This window comes from Excalfactoria chinensis, chromosome 2 (assembly GCF_039878825.1).
Source record: "Excalfactoria chinensis isolate bCotChi1 chromosome 2, bCotChi1.hap2, whole genome shotgun sequence".
Classification (NCBI taxonomy): domain Eukaryota; kingdom Metazoa; phylum Chordata; class Aves; order Galliformes; family Phasianidae; genus Excalfactoria; species Excalfactoria chinensis.
Window position 1 is genome coordinate 4,220,775 of NC_092826.1, and position 24,208 is coordinate 4,244,982.

The window sequence follows — 24,208 nt, forward strand, 5'->3', positions numbered from 1 at the left end:
ATTTTTAAATAAACTGAATATAAAATCCATATGCACATCAGTTGTAGGGAAAAGAATTATTTTTTAATATACATTTGTATGAGCCAGTCTTTCCATATAAATCGTTAAGAATTAGCAGTCATTTCCCAGCTACCTGATTTTTGTTGTTTTTCCCATAGTGCTTTTATCTCAGTAGAGTTTAATGGATGGTCAAGTGGAATTCACAGAAGCAGGATGGTTTTGGCTTTGGATTTCATCAAGTATGACTAACAGTTGAAAAATTCATGATTATTTGACTGTTTTAAACGGCTGAAGTTATGAGTCACTGCTGGGGAGTTTCCTGCTGCATATTTATGAAGTTCTCTGAGTGAGCTGACTCAGTGTGCTGTGCTTTTGTTTTTGTTTTTTAATTTAAATAAGCGTTTGTAATCCTTTTAAATGTGTGTGAACCTCTTAGATTAGAAATCAAGTTAGCATCCCCAGCAGAACTGAAATAGCGATTTAACCATCAGGCACCAATTGCTTTCGTGTGTACCCATTATAATCATGTATTTGTAGTCTATAGAATGTGTGTGTAGAGATATTTATTATGTATGTATTTATTCAGGAAAACTTTTAAATTTAAGAGTTTCTTTAGCTTAATTGACCACCGGGGATCCCCGGAGAGAGAAGTGCTCAGGTGGCAAATTTTTTTGCTGAAATTTTGTGTATTTGTGAGTGAATGTTGGAAGGTGGGGAAATGTGTTTCCATGAGTCTCTAAATAAAGCGAAGGATCAGGGTCGGACCTTTTCCGTTTCACACAGAAAGGAGATTTTCTGTTCTTTCTGAAGTGGAGTCTTCTGATTTATTGGTGTATTACAGCTTTAGATGGTTTTACAGCATAGGTTCTAGAATTAGATTTGTCATGGTTGCTTCAGGAAAAAAGTTCCGAGTCAGCTGATTAATTCTTTGATAACATCGAGCTACTGAACCTCCAAATGATTTTTGATGAAGGGTTTTCTTGAACGGGGGAAAAATGAAAACCTGCTGCTTATATTGAAGCCTTTTTTGTTTTGTTTTTTGTCCTTTAAAATGTTGTTTTCATAGAATATTCTTTGATCTTTATTTATTTATTTATTTATTTAATTCTTATTTTGAGCATAATTGATCAATGTGAAGAAGAAGAATACACACACGTCAGCTGTGGTAGAGTGATGGTTCCAGCATCAACCGAATTATAAGATCATTCTCAGAAATCAATGGTAAAGACATTACTGCAGATCAGTCTGACATACGGCATTCAAATTGCCAATGACTTCTGTATTTCTGAGAGAGTATTTATAATGCCTTTCATCTGCTTTAAGACTTTTGCCTTTGTGGAACCTGTGTGCTTTTGTTGTTGTAACATAATTTGAAGTTTATGCTCAGCCTACAGAAGTGCAGGTGAGTCTTGCAGCAAGAAATGATGCAGGAACTTGTTGGCCTGGACCAATTTTACCTGGCTGAATTACAGCAAAATGGGATCAATGAAGAGAGGAAATGAATTTTAGTGTCATCTCTACTTCTGATTCATATCTGCAATTATCTCCTAGTGTTTACTGAAGAGCTAAATCCCAATTCCCCATATTGAGAAAAAAATATGTGAGGAGATCACATACACTGCCTTTGTTAAGAGGACTGTATGTTTTAATAATGTGAGTGAATGCTTGGTTGCTTCGCATATTAGTTTTAGGATAACGTGCCCAGTGAAAGAAACACATGTATTAGAATGGAAGGTTGTTGCTCTGCAAGTCTGGGACCTGATTTCTAGCTAAACTGTGGCACATTTGATTTCTGAAGCTTTAATGCTCGGAAACAGATCTCATTATCTTTTCATTTTGTTAGTTTTTACCACCATACTAGAGTAGGAATTTGCAATACTCATTCCCGATAAAACTTATTAAATCAGTGGTAAATTTAGCTCAATAAGTTTACTGATTTTGAAAATGATTTTGCTACTAGAGCCTCTTTTTCCAACTCAAATAGCAGCTGAAAAATCTGAAGTACCAGTCTTCCATATTTTTATGACAATGAGCTATGCTGAATAAATGGATTTGTTGATTAAGTAGTTCAAGCATTCCAGTTTTAAAACATCTTTTTTTACTTGCTTCTACTTTTGAACAATCACTAATTTCAGTTCATCCTTCTTAATCACAGGAATTCCTCCAAAAGTTGAGGTTTGTTTAGTGCAAACTTACAGAAGAATTCCTGTATGGATATTCCAGTGTCTCACTATCCTCAGTAAAGAATTTCTTCCTAATATCTAGTCTAAATCTGCCCTCTTCCAGTTTAAAACCATTTCCCATTGTCGTGTCCCTCCCCAGCTTTCCTGTAGGCTTGCTTCGGGTATTGGAAGGCCACTATAATGTCCTCTCGAGACTTCTTCAGACCCAGCTCTTTCAGCCTGTCTTTGTATGGGAGCTGCTCCAGCCCTCTGATCATCTTCATGGCTCTCCTCTGGATCTACTCCAACAGCCCCATGTCCTTCTCGTGCTGGGGGCCCCAGAACTAGATGTAGTACTGGGGCAGAATCACCTCCCTCAGCCTGTTGGTCACACTTGAGCTGTTGACTGTTACCCTCTGAGTGCAAACATCCAGCCAATTTCTCCAGTGAGTGGTCCATCCATCAGATCCATTTTTCTTCATTGTGGCCACAAGGATGTCATACAGCACAGTGTCAAATGCTTTGCTTAAGTCCAGGTATATGATGTCAGTTGCTCTTCCTTTATCTACTGATGTTGTAACTCCATCATAAAAGGCCACCGAGTTTGTCAGGCATGACTTGCCGTTGGTAAAGCCACGTTGGTTGCCACCAGTCACCTCATCTTTATTTTCCATGCGCCTTAGTATGTTATCAATAGTGCACATAATACGACAAGAGCGTAGCAACAGATTCATTAATATTAAGGTATGCATTTTGGAGTAGTGTTAAAACATTTTATTTGAAAGCTTATGAAAGGCAGTCTTTGTTAGCAGATCTGTCAGAATCTTGACGCTTGGGCTGAGCCCATGAACAAAGGGAAAATTGTTGATAGTGCTAAGGTTGCTTCCTAAAGTCTTGAAAAAAGGCTCTTTGGAGAGAAACAGATACTCTGTGAGATAAAAGTAAAGGTGCTCTCACAAGTCAAGAGCTTGTTAAGGGTAGGATAAACAGTCCATTTACCCACTAAAAAGGGATTTCCAGCATATTTCTATGGATCATTATTTTCCCTTTGTCGTGTTCAGGAGTGCATCACAGGTTGTCTAGGGTAGCCATATATGAAGAACAACTGGTGAAGTTGACTGAATTATTCTGTGATAGAGATGGATTGTTAAAATTTGAAGAGAAGATCTGCATCATATGGGCGTTACAAAAGAATTCACATGGGGAAAATGCAAGCCTTAATTCCAAATACACAGTGATGGGCTCTGAATTAGTCATTACCATTCAGGACAGAGATCTTGGAGGTATGAGATTGTCTGTGAAAATGTGAGCTTTATTTGTAAAAGCAGTGGGAAAAGGCAGATAGAATGTATGGAATAACCTAAAGAGCAGAGGAATAGAGAGCAGAATAAAGAATGTCTTTTCAGTTTACCCCACTCCTTATGCAGGTTGTTGCTGAGGTTGTTGCAGCCTCTTCAGACTTGCTGTTGTATTGACCCCTTGCTGGAACAGGAAACCCACACCCACACTTGCAGACTCTCACAGTGTCATACAACCTGTTGTACAGCAGTTCTCATGTGCTTAGCCCAGAATACACACTGGAAGTTAATACTTGATTTCTGGGTCTGCATTAGCAAGGTGTGGATGGCAATTAAAAATGCAGTGTGCTCTCTCTTAGAAAAGTGAGAGAGAATCTGTTGTGGGTGAGTAGCAACTGTGCTTAAATGTGTCATTCTTTACTAAGAAGCCAGTTGTACAGCCCTTGTTTTTGTTCTTTTGCTGATGCTCATTCCTGGGGCTCTGCCTCTTTTTATGCTATCTTGGATTTCATTTATATTTTCATGATACATGGGGTATTTCTGTTGGATACATGTTCTTTGCTGTCTTTGTTGTACCCTAGAGTTGATTATATCCACCTCTCACAGGTATGTTCTTTCAGTGGAGTACTGCTTACATTTGGGGACCCTTTTGAAGGATGTAATGACCAGGCTTCAGTGAGGAAATGCATTTGGTGGTGGACTGTAGGCTCTTTACAGAAACAGATACGTTATGTAGACGTTCCTGTAAGAATCAGGCTGAGTTGTTGGTCTTCACATAGAAAATATTTCCCTTTCAAAAGGGTATATGAGTGGAGAAGTGGTTCATCAGCATCTGTCCCTACATATACTCTCCTTTGTACCTTCCTCCTTCAGAATCAGGACAGGATTTGGTGTCAGAGGGGCCACTGCAGAACTTGTGTGGTGACTCACCTCTTTATTCCATTAAGGCTTTCATGAACAGCAAGCAGGTGTTCTTGGTTTCCTAGTGTACGCTTTTCTGACAGCTTCTGCAGCTTAGCATCAGTAGACTCATAGCTCTTGATGGGAATGTTCCATGTGAAAGTTCATAGTATCATAGTATCATAGTATTGTGCGAGTTGGAAGGGACCTTAGAGATCATCGAGTCCAACTCCCGGGATTCGAGCCCTCTGTGTAGCAGAGCGGCACTTCTACCCCCTGCTCCACAGGAGGGGATTCGAACCCGGGTCCCCTGGTGTTGCAAACAGGAATTCTACCGCTGCGCCACCGGAGGCACACACTCCAATTTAAATTATTTCTAATTTCTTATCTATATCATAACCAAGGAGGTGCTGTGGCCACTCCCGCTTGCGTGTAGGTTGACAGAGGTAAAACCTTTGGGGCAGTTATAAATGTACATCAGTCCCTTGAGTGTTTGGCTGCAATATTACTGCCCTGGAGGACTGGATGTGATTTGCCTATAATCAGAAGGAGCAGATTTTTCTGATAAATATTACAAGAAAAAGTATATATTTCCTGAATGTTCCCAGAGGGGAACTAAACTCTAGAAATAATGCTATAAAATCTTATCTTTCTTTCTCTGATCTTTTAAAGCAGAAACACCAGTTAAAGCTAAAAAATGCACGCAGAATAGCTTGTGAATTTATAGCGGGAACAACAGATTAGAAAGTGCACAGTTAAATGTGAGATGAATGCTCATCAATAAACGATGATTAAATATCATATTTGATTTGTCATTCTACATATCTGTCTCTTAGAATGACCTTTCATTCACCCTGCTAGTTAATGCAGAATGACTGTAGTGTGCCTGCCTTGTAACTTAACATTATTCTGCTCACATCTCCATTCTCATTATAAACATGGCTATTTTTAGCTAGCACAGATTCAGAATATGCCTTGTAAGCTTAATGGGGGATTTATTGAGCTCCTGTGTGTATTCACTAGAGATTCCTTGCTGAAGCTTACTGGTTTAGGATCGGGGAGGGGAAGAATGTACTATTTTAATTCCCGGCATATGCCAGCAGGAGCTATATTTAGCTTCAGCTGCTTGCCATTGTGCTATTTCTACAAAGGGATGCAGCAGTTTCATTGTTCAGGAGCTTAACTAGACGTAAATGTAGATGGATGAGCTCGATGAACGTCGCTGTACTGCAGAAATTGCTGCTGAAAGTCAGCGTGTATGCAAGAGGTGTACTTGAATAAAGCTACGCTAGGGCATGAACATAAGTCAGTTGTTTAAATTTGCCTAATTAACACATGCAAAATAAAACTATTTTGCTTCAGGCTTACGTAGTAGAGTAACATTAAAGCAATTTGGGCTTAGTTTGCATTTATACGTGCAAAGATCTGATTTACAACCGTGGCATAATTTATTTCATTGCTTATCAGTTATTAAGAATTTTATCATAGCTTTTCTGATTGCCCTGCATATGTGTAATGAAATGCATGGGAAAAAAAAATGAGAATGAAGAATGCTTCCTGCTGTTCGGTCCTACGGGATGATTACATATGCAGTACAAGATGATTACATATGGACATCCATTTTATGATGTACTGGGGATCTGGCTATCGATAATACTTATTGATGCTTTAAAGAACTTTAAAGCTTTAAAGAATTATTCCAGTAGATTCAGAGTTGCTTTTCATGGTTTACATTCAGAAAAATCAATAAGTAATTCTTATCCTTCTGTGGCTCTCTGATTTTTCCATAAAGATGAAGCATTTTTGTTTTTTAGCTAAAAAATTAAAAATAAAATTAGATTTTCTGTCATCTAGAAAATACTGGAAAAGATCCAGAAAGAAAGACAGAATCTGTATTATCTGTATCAAAAGTCAACCGTGTTAGCTGTAAGTTTAAGACAAATATTCTCCGGTGGGAGAGCAAGCAACAGCTAGAATGATTTCTTCAGAGCTGTATGACATCACTGTGCAGTCATTGCATTTAGCCAGTATCTGAAATTTGATTACAGTGAGAGCGGGGCTGGTCTCTTCTCACTGGTGACAAGTGACGGGATGAAGGGAAATGGCCTCAAGTTGCACCAGGGTAAGTTTAGGTTGGACGTTAGGAAACATTTCTTTACAGAAAGGGTAGTTAAACACTGGAATAGGCTCCCCAGGGAGGTGGTTGAGTCACCGTCCCTGGATGTGTTTAAGAGCCGTTTGGATGTGGTGCTCAGGGATATGATTTAGCAGAGGGTTGTTAGAATTAGGTACTATGGTTAGGCTGCTGTTGGACCTGATGATCTTTGAGGTCTTTTCCAACCTGAGTAATTCTATGATTCTATGATTCAATTTGTGATAGAACGTAGATTTTTGTGGTATGTTCCACAGGTAGAAAAATGTTACGTATGTTTGCTAATATATTCAACTAATGATCTTCAGTTTGTGTCCTTGACCTTTCAGATGGCCCCAGAATTAGCTGGCTTTGTTTTCTTAAAGCATCAAGAGGGACTAAATTATTTTTGGTTGTGGAATAGTACTCAGCTTGAGATAAACGTTATGGGGTAAAGACTTTGTGCTCTCCACACACTCCATTTCTCCTAGATTTCCTTTCAATGCAGGTATTTCAAGTGGAGGGAGATCTGAGTGGTTGAGGGAATATTGTATATTCCTGCATGGAAAAAGCAAGCAAGATCACCTGTTATTTCTCCCAACACCACTGTTACGCCTGACTTTTATATTTTCTTTACCCTTTGTCAGCTTACCATGTGAAACAATGGACTATGAACTCATTCTAACAAGCAGATACATGGAATGACAATTAAATACAATATTCAACCGTCTTTTATTGAAGACGAGTGTTTGTTTTTTCTTAGGCTGTTGTGAATTAAAACTCAAAGTGCTAATTTCAATTAATTTTACTAACCAAATCAATACATAGACAGAATTATATTCTTCTTGGATGTGATCTTACCTGAGGGTTCCAGGACTGAATTGTTTCATCAGACCAGGTCTAACCTTGGACACTACTCATCATGCCTGGAATTGAGGACATGGGACGCCTCTGATCACACTTTTGGCTGGCCAGCTCTTTGCTTATTTATTTACCAGCTTATTTATTGCAGGTTTATCTGCTTCTATCAAAAAGAACAGCATTAATTGGAGAAACATGCTTTCTATCTGCTACTGCCAGTAAATCTAATTATACACAAAAAATTCTTAAGCAGCTGATTTTTTTGTTTTAGGGAGTTAATAGCCTGTCTAAGAAAAAATAAGCAGCAACCAGCAAACAGAAAATAAAAGGCATCCAAAAAGCTGAGAAAAGGGGATAGACATGAAAAAGAGTGGTTAAGCGCTCATGCATGCGTACTCTACTTCTGAAGCAGGTCCTACTAATGCATGTATTAATTTGGATGAGAAGCAGGAGATCAGGGACATGATAGGCTTTGGGCTGAAAACATGTTTACTGTTGGGCATGTAATTTGATTTGAAAAAAAAGAAAGTATATTTGAAGATTACACACCTCGAATATGTTGCTTTTCAAATGTCAAGCCCCAATCCTGTCAGAAATTATGCTCATTACTAAGAGTTGTTTTCTATAATCAGTTCAGAAACTAAAATGGAAAGAACATTACATTCTGCATTTAAATATTTTTAGTCTCCTCATGCTGCCTTTTAACAATCCTGATGGGGAGCCTATGATGTTACATTCTGATATTTCTTCATGATTATTGCAGGCAGTATCTGCAGAGTCTCAGGAGCAAACTGCCTGTAGCTAAGTACTGACATTTCATCTTCTATTAAATGCTAAGATCTGCATCATGTCATTTTTGCTATTCTAAGGGAATTTAGAAAATGCAGAGTATGTGAGCCTTTACTTGAAAGTATGACTTTTTAATGTAATTATGTAAAACACTGAAACAGAACTTGAAGGTATACTATATAAGTTTGTGGATGATGCTACACTTGGAGGAGCTGTTGTCTCCTTCCAGAATACAGAGGCCATGAAGAAAGTTTTTGACAAAGAGGAGTGCTGGGCAATCCTCAACCACATGAGGTTTCACAAGAGCAAATATATGAACCTGTACCTGGGATGGGACAAACCTGGCTGTACAGACAGGGGGATGGGAGGCTGGAGGCTGGAGGCTTTCTCTTGTGGAAAGGCATCTGGTGATTCTGGTTGATAGCAAGTTGAATCTAAGTCAGCAGTGTGCCCTGGCACAGTCTGCGATCTGTATAGGTTCTGCAAGGCATCTGTAGTAAGCATACAAGGATATTTAAGTCTGGGATTGTAGCATTTGCCTTGTTTGTTTCTGGAGGAGCTGTGGGAGAGAACAGTAAATTGTTTTAAATTGGAGCTAGGTAAGCTTATGAAAGTGTAGGATTTTTTTTCTGTCGTGGTGATGGAAAATCAATCTTAGATATTGGATGTGGAGTCCTTCCCAAGGTGTCTGTGTGTACGTAGAAAGTTTTAAAGGAGATTTGATTTTTTTTTTTCCTCATCTTGTTCATACTATATGAGTTCTAAGCAATAAAACTTACACTGATCGCCTTAAGACACTGGAAAATATGTTTTCCTCAATCAAGCCCTCCTCTGTGCACACACATACACTCCCAATGTATAGTCTGCCTGGAGCTGTACCTTTATGTATATTCATAGGAACCCTGCTTCATCATCTCACAGCTGGTGAGAGTGCAGGGTTTGGTGCTCTGAAGTTCTTGCATTCAAAATCTGTTTGCCACCAATTAGGTTTTATATTTGGAGTGGGAAGGAGACCGTTCAGTCTTCTGCTGTTCTCTCATATGGGATGTGAGGCATATTTAGGGCCAACAGCCAGTTTATTTGATCATTTTTTCTCTTCAGGAGAGACCAAAATTATGATGATGCCTTTGCACTCTCTTGCTTATCAATGGTAGTATTTTATAGTCCTTTATTCAAGCGTTTTGGTGTCGGTTGTTAGGAAGGATTTTGCATGGGCAGTGACAGTGCTCCATGACCTTTCAAACATTTACTGTATATTTACTTGTAATTCTATGGGACTGGGAGTAAATGAGCAGGCTTGCACCACAATCGTATGTAGGATGAAGCATTGAATAACACCTCAGCAGCTTTACAGTGCAAGGAGCTTTGAATATTACAGCACTAATTTGGAGCTATTTGGAGATTTCACAGAAAATCTAATGAGAATTGAAGTGCATTCTTACACTGGAACACATCCCTGTACAACAGATACCTGTACTTGTGGGGCCTAGCTCTGATTTTTATTAAGTAGTCCAGATGGATAATTAGAGTGAAGCGTGTTTTGAATGGGGGTTTGTGCTTTTCTATTTTTGTATTTAATATCAATTAGCTCTCCTGACATAAATTAAACTTGAGTTCATTAGCTACAAATTAGGAATTGACATCAGCAGAGTAGCCAGTGGATAGTTTTGTTTGTATTCAGAGGTGACTCTTATGAATCTTATTGAAAGCAAATTAAGAGATGGAGTTACTTCACATTGCTTAAAAGCAATCTGGAAATGTGCAAGATGTTTAAGTGTGCACATGCCACTAAAGCATTGGTTTGGCATTGTCTAAAATGTCTTGCATTGCAAACTGAGACCTCAGCTTAACCTGGTAGTTCATGTCCATGCCAGAGTAGTGTCTGTATTCTTGCTCTGAGACTGGCAATAGCAGGTGCCTGGGGACAAGAATGAGAGCAGGGAACGAATCCATCGAGACTTCCCAAATTTTTGCCTTGCTTCAAGCAAATTATCCTTCAGGAATGCAATACAGAAGAGCTGGCATATAGTCACTCTGGGTGAACCAAAGATTTGTTCTGAGCTCAGGCTTTGAAGATGACACGGAGACTTAGGCTGGGAAGCTTCACACAGGTTGTCTATTAAGTAAAAAGACACAGAGCGCAGAAGTTCCAACAAAGAAAGAAATGTACTAATGAGAGTAATGAGTCTGTAAGACTAATGATAATGATCATTATTTTTCATATTTGCTAACCAGTCATGTTCTGTGAGGTGAATATCAAGGTAAGACAAGGTTCATATACTGTATCTGGTCAGTAGTGTTGTTGTAGTCTGATAGTTAAAGGAGATGAGTGTATGCTTACAGTACAGAGACCAGATATTTCTACTGTTCGGTTATTCAGTGTCAGTCTACAGTTGAAAATGATGTTTCTCATTTAGTTACAAAGGCAGTGTAGTGATGAATGTTTTTAGAAGAGTGGAAGAGCTTATCATTTAATAATCTGTAAACTCTTCTAAGTAAAAATAAGCTCTTCATTTTTACTGTGTTTAATGTTGAATGAGGAGGAATTACATCCATCTGACTTTGTTCTCTGCTTTAATTTTTGAAAGGATTAAGGAAGAAAAGCAACATAGGGATGCTGTCATTTGATTCCCTTTTTTTCTACAGGTTACAGAATAGGTGTGTTAGAAAGGCAAATTCAAATTCTTGATGTCATAGAAACATTGTTGCTATCACTTCTGTGATCTTAATTGTATTTTAAAATGCAGGTAGTGACACATACTAATTACTAATAAAGAATTTACTTCTATTTCTCCAGACACTGGAAGCCATTCTGTATTTTAAATACTCCGGTGGACCAGGACACGTTGAGGGATATTACCGGAACCTTTCACTTGGTCTTCACGTAGAAGTAGAGCCTTCTGTATTCTTCACACGTGTCAGCACGCTTCCAGCAACCAGGTAAACCTGATTTTGATTCCTGTATGTTAATAGTGTCTATAAACTAAAAAGCATGCTCAAAACTTTCAGTAATCACCAGCAACGTGTTGGCAAAGAATTCTGTGAACCAGATTGCAAAATTCCTCCACTTTAGGAATTTAACCTTATTTAACTGCAGAAAATCATAGAATCATAGAATCATAGAATTACTCAGGTTGGAAAAGACCTTGAAGATCATCAAGTCCAACCGCAGCCTAACCAGTAGCCTATCTCTTAAAAAACAACCACAAAACAATACCACAACAACAAACCTCTGCTAAATCATATCCCTGAGTACCACATCCAAGCGGCTCTTAAACACATCCAGGGATGGCGATTCAACCACCTCCTTGGGGAGCCCATTCCAGTACCTAACCACCCTTTCTGTAAAGAAGTTCTTTCTAATATCCAACCTAAACTTGCCCTGGCGCAACTTGAGGCCATTTCCCCTCGTCCTGTCACAAGTCAGTAGTGAGAATAGACCTGCCCCACTCTCACTGTAAGAACCTTTCAGGTACTGGAAGACAGCAATAAGGTCTCCCCTCAGCCTCCTCTTCCTCAGACTAAACAGCCCCAGCTTCCTTAGTCTCTCCTCATAGGGCTGATTCTCCAAGCCCTTCACGAGCCTCGTTGCCCTTCTCTGGACCTGCTCCAGTACCTCCATGTCCTTCTTGTGCTGAGGTGCCCAAAACTGGACACAGTACTCGAGGTGAGGCCTCACCAATGCTGAGTACAGGGGCAGGATGACTTCCTTAGTCCTGCTCACCACACCATTCCTGATACAAGCCAGGATGCCATTGGCTTTCTTGGCCACCTGGGCACACTGCTGGCTCATATTCAGCCGACTGTCCATCAGCACACCAAGGTCCCTTTCCGTCTGGGAGCTTTCCAGCCACACCTCCCCAAGCCTGTAGGATTGCCTGGGGTTGTTATGACCAAAATGCAGGACCCGACACTTGGCCCTGTTGAAACTCATTCCAATGATGATTTAAGCAATCCATGTTCACTGGAAAATTTCTGAGTTTCAAATATTATTTTGGTCCTGTTTATTAAAATACTTCTTTCTGCATCCCTCCACTGCTGTGGTATATTCTGTATCACATTCATTTGTGTTTGTCTAGCAGGGTCTTCCAAAAACGTGTGTGTAAATGATTGTCTTTGAATATAAGGGATAAATGGTAACCCTTCTCTCCTTCAGTGGTCTCCCTTGTGCTAGTGAGATTTAAAAAAACATAGCAACACCTGATGGTTCTCAAATGCCCTAATTGTTAAAATCTGATTCATCAACTGTGGGTAATCAGTTATAATAGGCAGTTGTTTTGCTATGAATTGTGTTTATTAGCTGCTAAAAGCACAGTTCGTGTTCTGTATGTTTTAAACTATTGCTTTATATGCTGCTTAAGTAAAGCAGTCTTTACAAAGATGTATTCTGTAATTTAATGATTTTACTGATTCTTAATTAATTCAGTGTCTACACGTAAATTCACCTATACCAGTTATTAAATACCCTAACTTGTTTAAATCTTTGGGATGCATTAAATGTCTGGAAGTTCCAGAGGTGACCGTTGAATATCTCTCACCAAAAAATGAACAACCATGCTTGGCTTTGTTGGGTAGTCAGACTGGAGGTGGCCTTGTTTTCAATGCATAATTACTTCTGAGGTATGAATACGAAGAAGTAGGAAATGTATTTTATACAGCTGTATACAAAATTATTTTGTTGCATTTGTATAACACTGCTTTGAATGTTGAGAGGGAACATAATTGATCAAGAGATTCATATTGGTCCTAAGACGTTTTTCAGCGACAAATTTCATAAAGAAAACCCAAAAGTAGTCTGGAAAGGCCTACTGGTCTGTGCGATGTTGGTACCATGCTTCATTTTTCAAAGGAAAAAAGTGAGGCAGTAAAAATGCCCAAGGATTGGATGAACCCCACCACAGCTTGCAGAGCACAGAATGTTTCTTTGGTTCCTGTGAACAAAGGCAAAAACACCTCAAGCAAAGTAACTGAGCTGAGATTTCTGCAGCTTGTATTTACTTCATTCTTTGCCTGTTCCTCACATAGAACACTGTTTAAGTCAATGGAAACTGGCTTGCTGATTGGAGGTAAAGATATTACTGATCGTAATGTGGCACCCTAAATATTTTACTGTTTTGGGGACAAATGTTTAAATTTCTTTCAGAAATGTTGCATTGCAGGACTTGCCAAATGACTATTCAGATCTATTATGTTACGTGGGTATGCATGGCTCAGTCATGAAGCATTTTAAGTGCTTATTACTTTGTATTCTTGGTTCCAAAGTTTTAGTTTTAGTGAGTAGTAACACTTTTTGTTTACCCTTGTGCTTCCCAATGGAAATCCTCCATCAAAAGCCATGGATAATTCAATATTGTTTTTAAAAGAGTGAAAGTAGCATCATCTTCCCGACAGCTGAGGATAAGTATTTGTTATTAAATGAAATAACAATTGTTTTTTTTCATTCTCAGTTGTCTCTGCTGATGTCTGAGGCCCAGTGAATATCAAATTTTGTACTTTTGCTTGCTGTTTTAAAAACTTGACTCAGATTTCCCATTGAGTTGCAGCTGAGGTTTCATTGCTTAAATTCTATTCTAGGCACTGAGCTTCTTCTTGTTTAGTCATTATATGAGGCTGTGTTTTGTAACTTACCTTCTCAGCTGTCATTTCAGAATGAAAGTTAATGTTGTTTTCATTTTCTGGATTCTAGTTTTTTTTTCTTTTCTTTCTTAACATTTTACCTCAATAAAAGTAAGAAACAGTAGCTTAATAGCTGCTGGGCTTAAAATTAAAGTGGAATATAAAACTCTGAGCACTGATTCTTCCCTTAGGTCTTTACTAGAAAATAAAACAAACAAAACCTGGGAAAATGTTAATGAAATCACTTTTTTTCCCCTCCAATGTAACATAAAGATTAAGGTTTATGTAAAAGCCTTCCAGATTCAGGTGGTATTTCTTCTTCTTGAGCAGACATACGTGGGAGATAGCACGGAAATCGTTGGTGGTTGTTTGTTTGTTCATTTTTTTCCTGTGAGAGTGGGGTTTGATTTTGATTTGTTTTTGTTTAAGTATCTAGCCATAATTATACCTTCCACTCGTGCACAGGCTTATGCTTTATAGATAGGAATTTCATTATCTGCATCTTCACTGTGTGTTAAGATGCATTCCATCCTGACAAGAGATCCTTTTAACCTTTTGTCTGTGCTGGTCAGTAGAGGCACCTCAGTTTGATGCAGCCCTTGTTGTGCTAAAGTGTGCGCTCTGTTGCATCATTTTGATTCAGATTCCAGCCCTCCAGTCAGAAGAGGTGATGTTCTGTCAGTTAGCAGCCGTATTCTGCTCCAGGGAGTTTCACTGGGTATCATTGTATGCTCATTGAGCTGCCAAAAGGACTGATGGAAAAGACTCGTGCTTGGAAGTTGTTTGCCTCTGGTCATGTCACTGTAATCCTTGATTTGCTTATTTGTCTTTGAAAGGAAATTATTATCCTGTGATTAGTAATCAAAATTGTAATAAGATGTATGCAATGTAGGGAACTTTTTTTCTTCTCATCCCTTGCCATTATGCCATCTAAACAAAAGTAAATGAGAACCATCTCCAAAGGCTGGAAAATGTGGATTTGTAGATGAATTCCACCCACAATGAAGCCAGGATACTGCATTCCTTTTTGGGTAAGGCTTGGTCTTACCCTTCCATTCTACAAATTCAAGATGATGAGCAAAGTAAATTTCTTAATTTTCTTAAGGCAGATGAATTTTCTGATGATCTTAAAACCACCTGGCAGCTTCAGCTGCACGTCTTCTTTGGCAAGAGCAGAGGTGGAGACTCTGTTCTTGTAGCTGACTCAGATTAAAACAGAAAAAAGCAACACGGCAGGTCTGACGCTGTGAAGTCAAAAAGTGCCAGTTCACCTAAATGTAGATTTGTTCCCCTTTGTGGCATTAATGCATTTCATTAATGAAATGATGTAGTACTGTTAACAAGGCATCAGTCCATAGTAATGCCTGCAGTGTGTTCCTAGTCTAAGACCTATCAGTGCTTTTGGTCATTTCAGTATATAATTTTTCCAACTTGGGCTTCACTTAATACTGAAAAAGAAGGATCTTGTTTGCATGGAGAGTTCTCAGGAGATCCTCTGCTGGGTGGGCAGAAGTTTGGGCCTTAATGAAACCAGGTATGATTTCCAAAATTGTAGTTTCTGTTTCTGTGATTGCCCGTGTTTTCAGTGCAATAAATTGCTGTGTACACCCTGCAGGAGCCAGGTTTGGGTTAGAAATCCTGTTCATCACTCACCAATGATAGAAGAGTAAATAGCGTGTTTCTTCGGCCATGTTCTAACAGATGTTTTGGCTACACAGTAGAGAAGTTCTTTAGTATTTTCTGAAACACTTCTTGCATTTCTGTAACCAATGCATTCAGAATGAGAATCAACTATCTGCTGACAGGCAGCAATTTCTGACCTTGTGGTTTTCAATCTTTCAGGGCTCAAATGCCAAAGATTTTTGAAGGGAAGGCAAACCTCTTTCAGTTGGCCACCTGAAGATCCATCATCGTAGTTTGTTGTGAAGAAGGCCAAGCTATAACCTGTTTAAATGACTTGGTATCTCCACAGTGTTTGATTCACTCTTATATTAATAAAACAAAGCAGATGAAAAAAAAACAAACCAGGCTAATTCAATTTCATTCAGTTTCAAGTAGAGGCTTTTTGATTGGTTAGACTTATTAACCATTCGTAAAAAACTGTCATGGAGCGGGTTTAGTAACTATTTCTCAGGAGTGGATCATAGTATCATAGTATCATGCGAGTTGGAAGGGACCTTAGAGATCATCGAGTCCAACTCCCGGGTTTCGAGCCCTCTGTGTAGCAAAGTGGCACTTCTACCCCTGCGCCACAGGGGGGATTCAAACCCGGGCCCTCCAGTGCCGCAGGCAGCAGCTTAAACCACTGCGCCACTGGGGGCACACAGTCTTTCTAGACTACATTCTTTATTTAAATTCACACCATTGAGCTGATGATACATTTTAATGAGTAAGAACTCATGACATAGAGGAGTATAGGTCCAGTGGGTTAAATCATCTTGCTAACCCTAAACCCTGCTAACTATACACGTTGCAGTGGGTCCATGGAAGCACAGCAGATAGTAGCTTGCAGATTCGGGGCATTGATTTTTTGAGATCAAAATGTTAAATATGTAGAGCTTGGCACATGAAGATGTGAGAACATAAATCTGCCGGTATTTATAGATGTGCTGGGAATATTTAGCGTGAATGAGAAGGTTTGCAACTAGGAAGAGTTAGATTAGGACAATTCTTAGAGTATGTGAAAAAACCTTTTTAACAGTAAGAGATGTAAATTTCTGAGTTAATCTAAGGTGGAAAGATTCATCTATAGAGAATTTAGTAAAAATTAAATTGAACTAAGGAAACTATTCAAAACAAAAGAGCAACAACAGAGGTGCTTAGGATCTAGAATTTATATTCTAACTTACTGTTTTGCTGTGCTAGATGAAGAGACTGTGCTTGTTGGTAGATTTGGGGGAGTTTGGTTGAATTCCAGCCTTCAATTGCCTATGGTCATTTCCAAGTGCTTCTCTTCTCTCTCTGGCATTGTTTTAAACGGGGATATTGGTTATGACCATTTAAAAAGAAGGCATGAAAGAAGCAAACAAAAATGTGGGTGTGAAAATGCTCCTTCATTTCAGTTGATGGCAAATTGAGCTGAGTCAGGATGCTGATAACTTGCCAAAAGCCCTCTGAGTGTTTCTTGTTTGAATTGACTATAGAACAAAGCTAGAAACATAACTGCAATGAGATTATTCACTACAGTGAGCTGTCATTAAAGCGTGATAGCTGCATCTGGTTTTTAATACTGTGTTAAATGTTACTGAAGTATATCCTATGATGTCATTTCAGAGCAGGTCGCAATAGTAATTGCAGTACCCCTGAAAGAAACTTCTAGATCATGATATAATTGCCTCTTGTCTGAGATCCCATGGCCCCACTTATGTGACTATTTCTGTAATCCTAACTGACACTGTAAGGCTTTTAATACATGGTTCGATTCATCATGTCACTGACTTCTCTTGGTGTTATATCCCGGTTTCTGTAACAGAAGATAATAGAAATTAATTTATGCAATAAATCTCCAAGGCATCGTAGAATTAAAAATAAATAAATGTTATCTTTTAGAGTTTGAAATAAGTACCGACCTAATTGGGCACATTATTTTGAGACCTTTAGGTTATATTTCATCCATCTGAAAACATCTTTCTAACTCTAGCTTTTGCCTGCACTGCCTCATGAGATACAGCCTTTCATGCCACTTGTAAAATAAAGCCTTGCATGTGAAATATGTGGTAGGTTCTTCTAAAGGAAACACCAGAGACAAACAAAGGAGATAATTGAAAGGGAAATTGTTTGCAGAATGTGACTTTTAGTGTTTTTCCAGGCTTTGAAACTGCTTGTTTCAAAACAGCAAGATGGGAACCAAAGTGAAATCCCAAAAACTTAACCCAGAGTCTGTATATATTCATCTTTGTTTAAACTGATCACTTAATACAGTGCAATAATGTGTGCATCATTCTGTTCAGAAAAGACACGTTTCCAACTTTTGATGTGTTTTGCTGGGTAGTTTTAAGTGCAACTTCCCAGGAAAATCACAGAATCACAGAATTATCAAGGTTGGAAAAGACATAGAAGATCATCTAGGCCAACCATTATCAATACTTCCCAGCTAAATCATATCCCTGAAGTTTATATGACCATATATGAAGTTTATATGATCACTCTAGGTAAATTCTGGCTAATTTCTCCCAGTGGCTTACCCTGTACAGCCCTTCCCAATCCACTGAATATTTAGTGTAAGATATTACCTGGTGCTAGATAGGTTGTTAAAAGGAGAAGAAACTGGGACAGTTTAGTAAACTAAGAAGAAATTGAGTAAATGTTGGATTGTCCTTCCCAGTTCCTAGAAACAGAGGCTTATGGCTGCTTTTCTTCAGCCAAAAACTTTGGTAGACCGCTATGGTCTGTAATAAAATCATCTTTGGATCTGTTTATTAGTATGAGTGTTCAGATTGGTTTGGTTTTTATTAATAAGCTTACACCCTTCTCAAAAAACCTCCTTCACCTGATGTGGAGGCAATGGCTGATGGTCTCAGCTTTTCTCAATCGCCTTGAAATCCTTAAAACAATATGACATTTGAAATTTTTTCAGGTACAGAGCTTAGTTTAAACAACTGATTACTGACTTAAACCATACACAGTAGTTCAGCAAATTCATGCTGTAATTCCTTTACCACCGCTGTGTAAATATGATTTACTTCCAAAATCTTATTCACTGACACTGAAGTCGGTCATTTAGTTCCCGTCTTTCAAAGAATGGTCTTCTGTAAGTTTATCTGTAGTGAAAATTGACATGAAGGGGGGAATTAGGCTTTCTTACTGATTCTTTGTTTTCCTGGAACTTTCCTTTCTCACCTGCCTGTAGCTCAGCTTCATCAGTTCTACACAGTCCTACTGCTTGTGACAGGGCAGAAAATAAAGAGAAAAAAGAAAGTTTTTTTTCTACTCTCCAGATCTTAAGTAAATTGCTCTTTAGCAACTTGAAGTCTTTGTTTTTTTCCCCCCATTTATTGTAGTATTACATGTAATTTTCCAGAATTTGTATTTCGTCTTATTTCCAGTATTTAAAGCTTGTTTCATTTCTTGTATTTTTGTAACCTGAAATTGTCTGCTTTTTATTGCTCTAGTAGTTGGTTTGATGCTGATACGTAATTACCCTGAATTGTGATGCTGTGTTTTTCAGCTGTCTCCATGTTGCCTGCAATCATTTTATACCCATATCTTATTATTTTTCAAGTACTGTAATGATTCTCTGACTTTTATTTCTTACTGACGATCTCCCCATTTAGCCTAAAAGTGACAAGGAAAAAATATTTTTGTTGATGGAAGCACCAACTTGTATCTTGCCTTCACAGCCTACAATGGTATCATCCCCCAGTCTCTCATAGCAAGCCAGGGTTATTTGGTCACAGGCTGTTTGTTTCTTTCTGTGGGATAAGTAACAAAATTGCTTCTATGTAGAATTTTATAAACAAAACACCAGCAGTCTCACTTTCAAATCATGTCTTAGCATCTGCTGGAGAGACGGAAGCTTTCTGTGGCTTTGCAGGGCTCGTCCCACTCCCAGCAGTGAGATGGAAGCCAGGCTTGCTTTCTCACTTTCTCGTTCCTTGCTGGTAAGAGGTTAGCTACTGCCTCTCACAGTCATTCCTTTTATGTGAGCTTTATAGGCAGGGAGTTACTGCTAGAAGCTGTGGCTCCTTATTTGTTCAAAATTCATGAGTTTTGACATGTTTGCTTCAGGCACTCAGCTACCTTTGTGCATTATCTATATTCAGTATTCACTGGAATTTTACCCGAAAAGAGCAAAAACTCTTAAAAATACCAAAAAAGAACCTCTACCCTCCCTTCCCCACCTTTCCTTTCTGCTTTTCCTTAGAGGCATGGTGCTGCCCTAGGCAGTGCTCACTTGTAGCTCAGTTCCTGGTTGCATATGGTCTTGCTGTCACTTGGGGCTGTACCCCATACTTGTAAGAATGTCCCATCTCAGGGTTCAGCATGGGCAGCAGCGCGGTTCCTCCTGTTTGTGCCCTGGAAATGCTCTCTCTTGATACTCAGAGAAGAACTGCATTACACACCCGAGGACCTCTTTCAAAAGTGGAAGAGCAGCTCTTACACTCTTGCGTTGTCAGAGCTTAATTACCTCTGGAATGTCTGGTGTTGAGTTGAAATTCCTATGCAGTAGAAGTGTTACCTGAGGCTCTCGACTGTATCTTACAGAGTTTGAATGTGTTTTACTTGAAAGATGTCTCTGACAACCCTTATCTTACCACTGTGTTTCTCTTTCTTCCCTTTTGGGGAACTTCTGATTTCTTGTGAGCTCCCTCTCAAGTTACTTAGAGATGTTGTGGATGCCACATCCCTGGAGGTTTTCAAAGCCAGGCTGTATGCTGCCCTGGGCAGCCTGATCTGGTGGGGGACAACCCTGCCCATGGCATGGGGTTGGAGCTACGTAATCTTTGAAGTCCCATACTGTGTTTCTCTGGTTCTATGCTAATTTAATGCTGCTGATGAGTTTTATTTCTAGCATCCCATGCAAGTTGCTTTTCCCTATTTAGTGTCTGTGCTACCAATTATATGGGTTGTAATGATATGTAATCTTTGTACAATGGCTATACTATTTTATTGTGTAATTCCCAGTAATGTCACCTAAAGTATAAATACATTTGAACTTCAGAGTCATTTATAGTTAAGGATAAATTATAGTAATGCTTATGGCTGGGATATTTTCCTTAATTAAGTACCTTCTGAGGAAGTTTTGAATTTCAGAGTGGATTGATAAAGCATTATCAGAGCTATCTGATTGCATTTGTCATTTCCTATCTGATTCTCTGTCTGATTCTTTTTGCTTCATCTGTATTACATTATAATCCTCATTCAATGTTCCTGTTTATACATTGTTTCACAAAGAAGAAAAGTTTATAAATACGACTAAAAATTTACTGTAAGGCTTTCTTTTCTGTAGCTCTATCAATATTGCTTCCGAAGGTGACCAAAAACACAGTCAGTATGTTCCCAATATATTCCCAGTGAAAGCATCTAGGGAACTATGGATTTGAAAGACAGTAGCTGGTTAATATAAGACCTTCTGTTAGTCCTGCGTGTTCCTTTCTATAAGAAGGGACAAAGTTGTCTCTCCTAGACAGCTGGCATAATGTAGAAAGCCAACATCCTCCAGCCTGTGTGCAGAGTGGGTCCAGAGGAGGCCATGAAGGTGATCTGAGGGCTGGAGTACCTTCCCTACGAGAACAGGATGAGAGAACTGAGGCTTTTCAGCCTGGAGAAGGCTCCAAGGAGAACATGTAGTGGCCTTCCAGTACGTGAAGGGGGCCTACAGGAAAGCTGGGAGGACCTTTTTATAAGGGCAGGTAGTGACACAACAAGGGAAAATGGGTTTAAACTGGAGGAAGATAGATTTAGACTAGACAGTAGGAAGAAATTCTTTACTGTGAAGGTGGTGAGACATTGGAACAGGTTGCCCAGGGTTATTGTAGATGTTCCCTCCCTGGAAGCATTCAAGGCCGGGTTGGATGGGGCTTTGAGCAACCTGGTCTAGTGGGAGGTGTACCTGCTTATAGCAGGGGGTTGGAATTGATGATCTTAAAGGTCTCTTCCAACCCAAACCATTTCATGGTTCTCTAATATGTACAGTTGCTCCCTTACAAACCGAGCAAGGATTTAAGGTATTGCTGCTTAAAAGGATAAATGTCAGGGTAGTACAAAGTAATAAAACCTGTCTTGTGTGAATGCTGAAAGAACTGATTAAAACGTCTGGCTTTTTCCCATAGAAGTGAATTTTAAAGCAACAGAGTGAGAATATATGCAGATGTTCAAATGCTGTGAGACTTAATATTGTTAAGGTCATAATTGTCATGGAACTCTTGTTGGATATTCGCTTCTGTCAGGTTTTAGTTCTTTTAAAAAAAAAGGATATTTCAACTAAAAGAGTAAGATATTGATATAAATATGAGGTATCAAGTATCTGTGTGTGAATATGTGTATATTTGCAAGCAATATGTATGCAAGCATATGTATTTATGTATATTCAGATATCTGTTTATTCAGATATGTGTATGATTGTTCTGTGGTGCGTTATTGACGTTGTGATACCCATTTTTTCCCCCTGAACAGCACCCGGCAATGTCATCTACTTCTTGATGTCTTCAATTCAACAGAGCATGAGTTGACCATCAGTGCTAGGAACAATGAAGATTTAATTCTGCATGCTGGAGAATGTCAGCGGTAAGTCCTTCCATATTTTGAGGGCCCTGCTTTAAAGCATTTTATTTATTTCTACCCTGCTGTTGTTATTCGGGGCTTGTTTTTCTTTTAAGAATTGTAAAGCAGGCAGAGAACTTGTATATATATACGCATATATTTTAAGGTGTGTTATTGAGTTCTACTACGTTCTCAAGTTAATTTCTTTGACTTTGTATCTAGTGAAGGATAAAATATAAAACAGTAGGTTGTGAAATAGGTGTGTGGATATAACAGTGACCCAGCTAGTTTAGTTGTGTTTTCAGTAAATGTTTTAATATGATTTTCTTGTGCTGATCTTCTGCTGTTAAAACCAGAACCCAATAGATCATTGTCCTTTCCCAATTTGAAATGTTCTTTTCTCCATGTAGTTCTCCAGACTTTTTGTCTGTTTTTGTAGAAACAGAAATGGAATAGAGAAAGATGAAATTACAGAATAAGCAGTGACAATTTCCATAGTAAAAATATTCTACAACTAAGTAGGCTGTTGTATGTGTTGTTTCTCCCAACCCTACTGGGGTGATGTAATGGCTATTTTGTGCCTAACTACATCATGGAACGCTTATTTACCATACTGTGCCTGAATGGAATTTCTACAACTGACTGTACCCTCGATATTCCATTGCTTGTTTTTTCTCCTTCAGATGATCAGTTTTACATAGATAACATTGGTTTCATCTTGAAAAGATGAACAATGAGAAAAGAGATGTTTCAGTTTGGTTGTAGACATTGGGAGAGTTCTCTTAAGTCATACGATTGATAAGCATTTAAAGGGAAGTATTTCAGTGTATTTAAGTTTCAGCCTGAATATTATGTTAAAGTAGAAATACATCAATTGCAAGACAAGCAATTGTGAGAAGCAAGTACAAAGTATGTAGTGATATCAGTAATATCATGATAAAGGGTGTTGGCTCAAGGTTGAATTTTGTCAACTTTTCTTTCTGAAGTGGACAAAAATAGCTAAATACTTACCAAAATGTGCATTTCATATCTGTGTTCACTGTATATTTCTGTATGAATTTGCTACTCAGTTTTTGGGACAATATTTAATAAACAGGAATGAAGTTATGAATATCTTTTTATGATTACTTTGCATCTCCTTATTGAATTGCTTTTATTTTCCTATGGATTTAATAATTGAAGTTTACATATCCCAAAGTCACTACATTTTAATGGATAAAAGCTCTTTGAGTAAGTCTTTTGGAACAGTCAGTTAGCAAAGTGGATTTTGTAGCTCTTGGAAGAGTTTAAGCCTTTTAAGGATATTGATTTTAATCTTAATGCAAAATATTTTATTCTTCTGTTTGCGTTTAGGGATCACAGAGTGTTTTCTACCACTTCTAAACCCATTTGTTATTTATTTCTTGAATGACAAGCAGTTTAACTTGTAACTATAAGACTATACATATATAACTATTATCTATATGTAACTGTATATATAGCTCCTACCTTACCTGGAGGTTTATTCTAGTGAATCTTCTGCAGAGACTTAGATGGAACATACACTGAGTCCTAACATAAGCCAACTCTTTCTTACCATAGAGCTTCGGATAATTTCACAAAAGACAAGATCAGAAATCTTCTCCTTTTTTGAGGCACGAGGTCTTTCTTTTGTAATGCAGAATTGTCATTCACAGGGGCTTACTTATCAAGTGTTTCTGGTCCAGATGTCCAGAATGTGTTTCACTAAGACCTACTATTTTCTACTATTCCTGCTTTTCTTCATCTCTGGGCATCAATTGTTTTTTAATTTGAGGAATATTTGAGGTGAAGCTGTTCATTAAAGGTCTTTTTTCCCTCCTGCCCTGTACCTTTCTGGTTCCTTCTTCAATCTTTATGTTTTCTTCATTCCACTTTTATTTAAATTGTAACCTTTCCTCCAGCTCTTGCTTTGGTTACTTGTGGTTCCTTTTGTAATTTACTCTCCCTCCATTCATCACCATCATTTTGAAATCTCCTACCCTGACAAAGAGTAGATGCTGGGAAATTGTTTTCTTCATCCCTGTTCTCATTGCTAGAGATTGTGTTTATCATATTATCTGCCAGCAAACCGAGAAGAAAAATAATGCTGCATCCTGCTTACTGCTTGCCTTTTTACTTCCTCTGGATATTTAGAAACTAAAGTAACTAGGAAGTCTCTCATGCATTCCTATATTATGGAGCAGGAGTTCTATTATAAAAGCTATTGGAAATTCCAGTCTTCTGATAGT

The 24,208-nt window shown here is 38.5% G+C and overlaps 1 protein-coding gene across 6 annotated transcripts in view; it reads left to right on the top strand.

Moving 5' to 3' along the window:
* TRAPPC9 (trafficking protein particle complex subunit 9) overlaps positions 1-24,208 on the top strand; it is a 446,388-nt gene that overhangs the window by 128,645 nt on the left and 293,535 nt on the right. For all 6 annotated transcript variants that reach the window (XM_072327382.1, XM_072327387.1, XM_072327386.1 and 3 more), the window contains 2 exons: positions 10,939-11,081; positions 21,873-21,983. In XM_072327382.1, coding sequence (XP_072183483.1) covers positions 10,939-11,081; positions 21,873-21,983 — 254 coding nt within the window. The remainder of the gene's footprint in view (positions 1-10,938; positions 11,082-21,872; positions 21,984-24,208) is intronic.